The sequence below is a fragment of the Penaeus chinensis genome, chromosome 33 (genome assembly GCF_019202785.1).
Source record: "Penaeus chinensis breed Huanghai No. 1 chromosome 33, ASM1920278v2, whole genome shotgun sequence".
Taxonomy (NCBI): domain Eukaryota; kingdom Metazoa; phylum Arthropoda; class Malacostraca; order Decapoda; family Penaeidae; genus Penaeus; species Penaeus chinensis.
The window spans coordinates 35,685,939-35,695,938 of NC_061851.1; the positions used below are offsets into that span (position 1 = coordinate 35,685,939).

Sequence of the window (10,000 nt, forward strand, 5' to 3'; positions counted from 1 at the left end):
GGGCATCCTCGTGTCCGACGAGAGGACGAAGAAGCTACTGGAAGAGCGAATAGCAAATATGGAGGCTGACCCTGAAGTTCAGCAACGGGCACTGGATGATTACAATGCTCGCCACACAACACACTCCATGATAAAATCGACATTTGAAGGTGCGGCCGACAAAGTAGGAAGGAGTTTGCTGTTGGCAAGGGATATGGACGTTGCCACCACTAGCCAATTTGTGAAACGTTGTCGCACTGAAAACGTTACTGTGAACTCTGCCTTCACAGCACTGGCAAACGTGGCCTTGGTGGATCCTTCTGATGGATGGGGGCCTTGAGCAGGACACGTACAACATTCGAGGGGACCACATCTTGAATGCTCGCCGATACTGGGAAGGCGATGCGTCTCAGTATCTCGGGTGCCACATTCTGCCTCAGCTGGCAGTGATTGTCCCAACACCACGTGATATTGGTGGAAAGTTCTGGGAGTACGCACGGTTGGTGCATGCGGATATGAAGCAGAAAATAGGAACCGGAACAGCGCTACAAGATGAAGCAGTGAGGCACTTTATGTCAGAGAAAACAGTCATGGAAACCATTTTTTCATGCGAATTCGCCGTGACCAACATGGGAGATGTGACTAAGCTGGTGACGGAAGGTGGCGAACATGTGCAGGCGGCCCATGTCCTGAGATCTGTAAACTTGGATGGTGTTCCTTCCACTTGCAGCAATCTTTGCCACACTTTCCGCGGTCGCTTTATCCACGTTCTCAGCTACAATACAGCATCTGTCACTTCGCAGATGGCCGAGCAATTCTGCGATAGACTCTTTAACCAGCTGAGATCAGTAATATGAAAGTTTTGATGCAAGTGATATCTTTAAATATATTGTAAAGATTTATCTTAAATAAACATTTTTTTCTATGTTAATGATAATAAACTTTACAAAAAGTATGAGCCTCAAAACCTAATTTGTTATAATGTGTACGATTATTTTAGAGTGTTTACTTTCACATGACTCTGGGTCTGACAACGCAGAGTCATGAACTGCACTACCAAAGTATTTAAAGCTCACTGTAACTTCAACGTCAACTCCGCAAGCGTGTATCGACTTAACTGGTTCTATTAACAGGCCCCCAAAATCCTGAATCTTGGTTTTGGTCCTGGAAACCTCCAGACCCAAGAGATTTGCCTCATTGCTTAATGCGTCAAGAGCCGCCGCCAGTAATTGCAGAGACAGATAGGATAGCAACATCGTCAGCAGAGTCGAGGTCTGTTACTCAGTGTTGCTCCATAATGACTTTGAATAGTAGCTTTGACCATTATCCAGTCCATGCAAGTGTTGAAAAGTATTAGTGTAAGGACACAACCTTGCCTCCCCCTTGAATTAACAGGGAATTAACAGGCACCTCCAGGCTTGCTATTAAACCAATAATCCTTGTCAGAATAACAATAAGTCTCAGGATCTCCCATAGCAATTCTGTGTGTGTAAACACACACACACACACACACACACACACACACACACACACACACACATATATATATATATATATATATATATACATATATATAATCTTTTTGCTAATTCGCGACTAATTCGTAATAAAGTTAAGGAAAAATGAACTGAAATTAGCCAATGTTAAGAACGGCATGAATGTTACAATTTAGATATCGGTTTGATGAGGTAAAGGAATAAATGTCATGCCTGTTTTTTCTTTTTCTTTTGTATTTTCATAATAATGTTCTAAAAAGAAAAAAATATATAGTTTAAGAGAATTTAAAAATATAACCTGTGTGGCGAGAATTATACGTGTGAATAATTCTCCTAGACTTATAAAAGAATCATCTGTTAATAAAGAAGGCGTTTTGAAATATATAAGGATAATTTCTTGAACACTGTGGTATGCTTTGTTATCTATCGTCATCGTCATTTTTAAAACGGTTATCGCAAAAGCCTCATATCATAGCCTCGAAACAACTCTCCCACTCGCACTCAACAGAACGAGATGGAAGGCGAAGGGAAATGGCTGTGGGAAACAACAGGGTTCTTTAACTGTTTCAACCTCTGTTACCAGCTCACCCTCGCCACCCGGGAACTCCTGACGAAGGAATGCCTGACCCAAGCTCTTACGCATCTCTTCAGGTACAGTCCATCCCATAGGTCCTTGAAACATGTCTAGGGCGTCGTTTCATGTATCTAGTACAAAGTGTTTCGAGGCTTTATTCGACAGACCGGGTTTAGTATGTTAACCAAAGACACAGTGGTTTCTCGTCAGCTAAGGAATGGGCTATATATTATATGTATAAAATATATATTGTATAGTGTATATGTGTATATATATACATATATACATAAATATATATACATATATATATATATACATATATATGTATGCATGTATTTGTATATATATATATATATATATATATATATATTCATGTATATATGTATGTATATGCATATATATATATGATAGACCCAGGCTGATGATGATGATGATGATGATATATATATATATATCTATTTGTGTATGTACATATATCTATATATAATATATATTTATTTATTTATGTGTATATATACACTATATAGTAAAATAATACATAAATAAATATGTATATCCCAATGGCGACGGGTCACGGCTATCGCCGTCATAACAATACGCACGATATGCGGCTTGCGGCTGTCCGCAGCGGCGCCGCGCCAAAACGCCCCGAGGCAATGATTCGGCTTGATGGACCGATATCACGCGCTCAGAGTCGGCGCGCTGCCGCCGTTCGCCAGAGCGTAGAGTTTTTTTTAATTTGCTATACCCGGCGCCATTGGGATATATATACTATACAGTAAATTAATATGTGTGTGTGTGTGTGTGTGTGTGTGTGTGTGTATGTATGTGTGTGTGTGTGTGTGTGTGTGTGTGTGTGTGTGTGTGTGTGTGTGTGTGTGTGTGCACAAACACACACACACACACATATATGTATGTGCACTTACGCTTATTATTCTCCAATAGACAGTATTTAAAGTATGAAGCTAAATTTTAAAAAATCACTCATTATGCTCATACACACTCAATTTTGGTTCTTCGACTTTCCCAGGCTGACTTGTCTCCTCTCCCCGCAACCCGTAGGTTTTGTTGGCTTGCATGGAATCAAAATATGAACTCAGAGATTAAATTGATTTCATTACTTCGGAATTATCCATACCGTGAGCATTATATCCATCTTTATCCCTCTTCCACATCCCTCTATCCCCCTTCTGCCTCTGTCTGTCAGTCTTTCTATTTGTCTGTCTATGTGTCTGTCTCTGTTTCTTATCTCTCTCTCTCTTTCTATCTATCTATTTGTCTGTCTGTCTTGCTGTAAGGGAAAGTTTACAGACACACATACAACAACAGCAAAAAAAATATTAATTTATTCATTAATTCATTTGGTTCGAGTAATTGCTTGTTTGTGTGTGTATATATATATATATGTATGTATGTATGTATGTATAGTGCGTGTAGATATAGGTGTAGATATGTTTTCATGTGTGTGGCTTGGCTGAGATGAGAACTTGCCGACCGAGTCCTTCGACCAATTTCAGGAAGGTTCCTCCCTTGCGAACGTGTTACGGGCGGAGACATGGCGACACGTGGCTCAGGGAGATGGCAAGGAGATCGTTGACTTCGAGGTACGTGGGCAAGGATTAAAGCTAATTCCAACAAGTAAGATGTTGTTACTTGAACCGCCTGTATGCTTGGACTAGGTAATAATGCATTGGTCTACTAATATGTATGTAACTGTCTTCGTTTATTCAGTCTCAGTGCATAAATCATATTCATTATCAGGAAAATCATATATTCATATTATATTGTTTTTAACGTTAGTATTTGGTAAATAATAAATGTGAATAAAAGAAAATATCCTTGACTTTTTTCTTGTATGCTATAGAATACTTACAGATGGGGGTGATGCTCCCCGCAAAAAAACGTTTTTTTTCACATGTGTCTGTGAGGTTGATCAAATGTCCAACAGGATAATAGATTATACTATATAAAGAACAAAACCTGTATGAATGGGAGAAAAACAAAACTAAGATTGTCTGTGCATTTTACAAGATTTCAAGTGAAATGTTGCACGAAGATATAAATATTGGTTATCGAGTTATATATATTTTTTAAATCGAGTGAAAAGGGGCAAATCTAGGCCCGGAGGTGACAGGACTGTTATACAAATGTCGCTACTGCTTCACTCATATAGCACCTATTAGTGTTTTCTTGCATGTATATGCGTTTATATATGTGTACGCATATGAATGTACATCTACACGTGTACATTTCTGTACATATACGTATATACATATATGTCTACATGTGTACATGCGCGTGTAAACAAGAGTAAATGTATGTAAACGTGTGTGCGTGTGTGTGTGTGTGTGTGTACGTGTATATGTGCGTATACCCATGTGCACATGTATCATTGAAAGAGAAATCGTATGTCTCAAATATTTTTTTTTCCAGGTTCCTATTGCATGTACGTTTAAGTGTGTGTAAACAAGGTGTGTATATATATGTATATATATGTATATATATATATATATATATATATATATATATATATATATATATATATATATATATATATATATAAGTACTTATATAGACCTTGTGTGTAAACCTTTGTACATGTGTGCACGTGCGTGTTTATGTGCAGACATGTGTGTACATGTGTGCAGATATGTGTATATGTGTATAAATGTGTGTTCATGAGTTTGTATATGTGTACATTCGGTAAAAAAATCTTTATTTATTAGATGAAACCGAACGAGTGCCCGGATTTGATTCGGAAAGGTTGGTACTTGTTGTTTACAAAGCTCGGAATAGATAAAGCTTCATAATGCGTTCAAATAGTGTTTCGGAGTTGATATGATTTGCATTATGGCAAAATTAGCAATGGAGACTTCGTAGACCATCCATAGCGTCATAATTACGCTTTACTCTGAGTGACTATTAAGAGCCGAAATCTCAATAAGGTTAGGTGTTGTAAGGCCAACCATGCGTCTATGGATTCAACAACTCCAAGCAACTCGATCCACCAGAGATAAGGCCAGAAGTGGGCGCCCTAGATGCACGACGGAGGAAGAATCAAGTAAATGTCATTCAAAACTGTAAATCAATATGCAATATGAAGGACAAAGAGGAAGCTTGCATTGAAGTGCATGAATATCAAGAGCTAATGAAAACCATTTGATACTCAGTGGCAACTCCCCTCACAGCTGACTGGGTTTGAGAAGGGGGCGTGGCTGGTAGTTAGTTGCAACAACTCCTTACCGTGAGTAATTTTCTTCTTAGTTATTTATTTTCCTATTTTGGAAACAATCCATAAATACTGCAAGGGATGCGGACCCCCTTTGTTCTGCTGGCAACATCCGGCGGGAGTTCATTACGCAGACTATCAGAAACGCTGGGCCCTTTGAGTGGATGCATAGTGGTGAGTTGACGGATGTCGGGCCCGGCAGATTGAGGATGTATGCCTATGTAGAAATCCTGAACGAGATGTTTCTACCATTAGTGAAGGTCAGGTTTTTTTTCCGTGCCGGAACCATTTTCTCTCGTCCAGGACTACTATCCACAGGAGCAGTGTCATGAAGGCGTGATTTCGGCAACACCCGATATTACGCTATGTCATATCCACCCAAATCGCTAGATCTCAATGCCATTGAGAACGTTTGGGTAGCCATCATACCCGCAATCGTCATATCGTCGCTGCCCAAGCAATTATGGCATGGAAGCGATTGCGCTCTGCAGACGAACGCCAGTCAATGGGGGCGTTAGTTGCATCCATACCACCAGACTTGCTAGCGTTCGCCAAGCTGGTTGCCCTAACACGAAACATTAAAAATATTATTTATTCCAACACCCTTATTTTTTTACATGTAGCCGAGCTAAGTAAACAAAAGAAAACTCAGCTATATTAGGGGCATTTCCAAGCTGTATCCGTATCTGTATAGGTGTAATTAGTAAAAAGTTTTAAAAATTGTGGCCCCTAGGAAGACAAGCCAGACCTTGAGGTGTGAGGTCTGGCAAACAGTCCAGTAGCACATAATTAAATACCAAATTAAATATGTGCTACTGATTTATATACCTGTTTAATTACTTTAGCCATCAGTATACTTAGAATGTAATATCATTCATTTCTAGAGTATATGTTTTAGGCGCGACATCAGGAGAAAATGAGAGTGGGCGAGGAGACAAAAAAGTGCAGTACCTAGGGACAACACGTTATTGCGGTCACTGTTGTTGATTGAGACTTGCTGTGTTTATAAATAATTATTATATATGTTTAGAAGTATATTTATAAGGTTTACTCTGAGGTTTTGCAACATAAATTTATACGTGGCCTTAAATAATCGCAGCTTAAAAGGTCATTTCACTCTCGTTTCGTATTTATCTAAATAGTTCGTTCTCACTGATTTACTCTTGTTTAATCCCCAGAATAATCTAAAATAAGTATCGCGGCCCAGAGAAAACAGGGAACGGTTATAGTCACAAGCTGATCGCTTGTTAGCGAGTGAGCTTCCACCATTTCTTTGTTAGTTGGGAATGATCATTTATATTCGTATTAATATTTTTACATATGGACAGAACATTATTTGTCTTATAAACGTTTTTATTAGTTATGTACTAAATTAACATATCGCAGACAATATCTTGGATGCAAAAAGTGCTTGAGGTAGACATTCACTATTCATGTAAATGTCACTCTATTAGTTGCTACGTGTTTTGGAAAGTCTTATTGTTCAGTTTGGGGTATTTAAATTGTAGGTCGTGAAAATTATCAAGAATCAATCCATTATCTTAATGCAAAATGGTTATGATCCTCCACAGGTGGTTCCAGATACCACGATGAGAGACATGCATGACAAGCTACAGCATCACCACTACGACACCTGGACGGGACCTTTGTGGTGTGCTCGGCTCTGGCCACGACCACATCCCTCTCTCCCAGATGACGAGCTGGGGTTCGAGAAGTCTCGATACCCTCATACATACACGCTGTTTTTCGGTTTCCATCACGGCATTACCGATGGCAACACCAACATGAGAATATGCGGCTTCTTTGTCCAACTCCTCAATGACGTTTTGGCAGGAAAATCAATCAAGGATGAGGAACAACTGGGCATCCTCGTGTCCGACGAGAGGACAAAGAAGCTACTGGAAGAGCGAATAGCAAATATGGAGGCTGACCCTGAAGTTCAGCAACGGGCACTGGATGATTACAATGCTCGCCACACAACACACTCCATGATGAAATCGACATTTAAACGGTGCGACCGACAAAGTAGGTAGGAGTTTGCTGTTAGCAAGGGATGTGGACGTTGCCACCACTAGCCAGTTTGTGAAACGTTGTCGCACTGAAAACGTTACTGTGAACTCTGCCTTCACAGCACTGGCAAACGTGGCCTTGGTGGACCTTCTGGTGGGTGGGGGCCTTCAGCAGGACACGTACAGCATTCGAGGGGACCACATCTTGAATGCTCGCCGATACTGGGAAGGCGATGCGTCTCAGTATCTCGGGTGCCACATTCTACCTCAGCTGGCAGTGATTGTCCCAACACCACGTGATATTGGTGGAAAATTCTGGGAGTACGCACGGTTGGTGCATGCGGATATGAAGCAGAAAATAGGAACCGGAACAGCGTTACAAGATGAGGCAGTAAAATATTTCATGCCTGACAGACCTAGTTTCGAAAACATTTTTTCATGCGAGTTCGGTGTAACCAACATGGGAGACGTGACAAAGCTGGTGACGGAAGGTGGCGAACATGTGCAAGCGCTGCATGTCTTAAGGTCTGTGAATATGGACGGTGTTCCTTGCACTTGGACTCACCTATGCCACACCTTCCGCGGTAGCTTTATCCACGTTCTCAGCTACAACACAGCATATGTTGCTTCACAGATGGTAGAGGAATACTGCGATACACTTTTTCGACATTTTACAAGAGTAGCTATTATGTGTTGAATCAGCTCTTCGGAAATGCAGTGAAAATAGCCAGGAATGAATATTGGATACTTGTTTTTGTTAATGATAATAATTTTTCATACAAAAGGTGTAGAAATGGATATTAAAAAAAAAACAACAACAGGTTCAGTAACCTGAATTACAACCTGAAAAGTTATAAGGAGTACGCCTATGATCTAAATCAAGGTTATTTCTGTGTGATAATATTACCACCTTAGCAAAATGATGTCTTCTCTACCGTAACTCTTGTCTGTGGTCATTGTAGCTTATCTTTCCGAGGTTATGCATGTCATTAACAATATCTACTCTAACTGTTAAAAGAACAACATAACTAAGTGCTGGCATCAGTACCAGAACAAAGAATTAAGTGGAGGGACGAGGTATGCAAGTAGGATGTGCTAAAACTTCCCGAAGTTACTGATCTTAGAGGAAGAAGCAACATGTGTTAAAGGACCTACTCAAACAATGTCCAGTTAGCATGCCATTTATCTGAAAATTAAACGAAGAATAATGTACACAAGGTAACAATAGTTTACTGACTTTGGTTGCCTTAAATATTTTTTTTTTTCTTCTTGTGTCCATAACTGGGAGACACATGATAATGAGACATTGCATTCGTCAAGCAACACGCTGATATGTTGATCACATCTTTAAAATGCAAGTTCTGTAAGCAGTAATTAAACTGCAAAAAATTTATCTCTAATTCTTTTGCTAGTCATGATAACATTATCAGGCGTGTTAATGCAACATGAATGACAAGTCAGCTGTAAATGCTAGTAACTGTGTAATTGTTAACATTATTTGCCAAGTCAACAACCAAAGTCATCAAAATAATTGTTATCAATGAAACTAAAGAAACTCTGCTATTTTAGTATAAATGATAGATATTGCCAGATCAACGACTTATATACCACAATCCTTAATGCCAAAACAATTGTTGCTGAGGGAGGGTACTTTTTGTTTGAAATACTGTAATAAGTTGCTTAACAGCAAAGTTTAAGTTAAGAAAAAAAACACAAAAAAAAACCCGGCTATTTCTGTCTAAAATTTAAGACCACTAAAGCAAATTTGAATTATGTCAATAGAACACTAGTATTATCTCTACCACAGCATTCATAGATGTATTTAGATTTTTAGACTAAACCTTTGTAAACCCATGTTTAATGCACACAAACTATTAGAATACATTTTTGTTCATAATCTACCTGTAGTGTAAATACATGTGGTAATACACATGAAATATCTAGTCCACATATACTATAAAGAGATTTTTGTGACATTATTTATTCTCCAGAATAAAGTTGATAAACTGTATTATTCAACTGACTCATTTATTATATATTTAAAATTTATATATTTAATTTGTTCTAAATTCAGGAGTCCAGCTCTCTTGAGCTTGGTGATTATTCTCACATCTTAATTTCCTTTCCTGACCAGTTTTCCTCTCACCTCATTTTTTCTCACCCAAGGTTCAATAGCATCTAACTTCCTCTATAACTGACTTATTATCAAGGGTTGTAAATATATACATTAAGAATAGGAAAAATGAAGAAGAATCAGCCATGCATTCAACAACTGACACTGACAATCAACAATGACATACACAATGGGTGTAAATAAGAAGGGAGCCTGTTAATTAACAAAAAGATTTATAGATTCAGGCTAATAGAGGTAGGTCATGCTGTGTTTAAAGATAACAGCTGATAAAATGCAAGGATAAAGAGAAACAAATACTGGAAGGGTTCCACCATTTATTACACTTAACAAGGGCAGTAAAGCCCATTATATTCCATGTTAGGAATGTTCCTGAAGATCCATTACTTGTAAGGATCTACTTCTTACTTTATATCTGTACTTGGTAAAGGATTCCCCTAAACGGGTGCACTGTTTTGGAGTCAACATGACCATGAATCCAACCAAGACAAAAAGTCATCACCGTCAGATTCCAAATCATTACAACACTCTGCATTAATGGCTATATGTTTAATATTGAGGATTAAGAGTTACTCTAGTTTA

The 10,000-nt window shown here is 38.7% G+C and overlaps 1 protein-coding gene and 1 long non-coding RNA gene across 3 annotated transcripts in view; both read left to right on the forward strand.

Moving 5' to 3' along the window:
• The window catches only part of LOC125043122, a 14,903-nt gene that overhangs the window by 3,061 nt on the left and 1,842 nt on the right, over nt 1–10,000 (forward strand). The window contains exons 3-17 of the mRNA XM_047639074.1: nt 1–313; nt 420–827; nt 980–1,040; nt 1,113–1,251; nt 1,375–1,420; nt 1,984–2,126; nt 3,080–3,107; nt 3,567–3,653; nt 4,483–4,495; nt 5,000–5,074; nt 5,669–5,775; nt 6,012–6,034; nt 6,163–6,220; nt 6,850–7,227; nt 7,280–10,000. The exon at nt 1–313 is cut by the window's left edge and continues 290 nt beyond it; the exon at nt 7,280–10,000 is cut by the window's right edge and continues 1,842 nt beyond it. Coding sequence (XP_047495030.1) covers nt 1–313; nt 420–827; nt 980–1,040; nt 1,113–1,251; nt 1,375–1,420; nt 1,984–2,126; nt 3,080–3,107; nt 3,567–3,653; nt 4,483–4,495; nt 5,000–5,074; nt 5,669–5,775; nt 6,012–6,034; nt 6,163–6,220; nt 6,850–7,227; nt 7,280–7,984 — 2,584 coding nt within the window. The 3' untranslated portion in view covers nt 7,985–10,000. The remainder of the gene's footprint in view (nt 314–419; nt 828–979; nt 1,041–1,112; nt 1,252–1,374; nt 1,421–1,983; nt 2,127–3,079; nt 3,108–3,566; nt 3,654–4,482; nt 4,496–4,999; nt 5,075–5,668; nt 5,776–6,011; nt 6,035–6,162; nt 6,221–6,849; nt 7,228–7,279) is intronic.
• LOC125043201 lies at nt 1,996–6,877 on the forward strand. 2 transcript variants are annotated; one of them, XR_007116402.1, is made up of 4 exons: nt 1,996–2,126; nt 3,080–3,188; nt 3,567–3,653; nt 6,850–6,877. It is a non-coding gene; the product is annotated as an uncharacterized LOC125043201 (long non-coding RNA). The 2 variants fall into 2 exon arrangements; XR_007116401.1 differs by lacking the exon at nt 6,850–6,877 and having other exon boundaries at nt 3,567–3,925.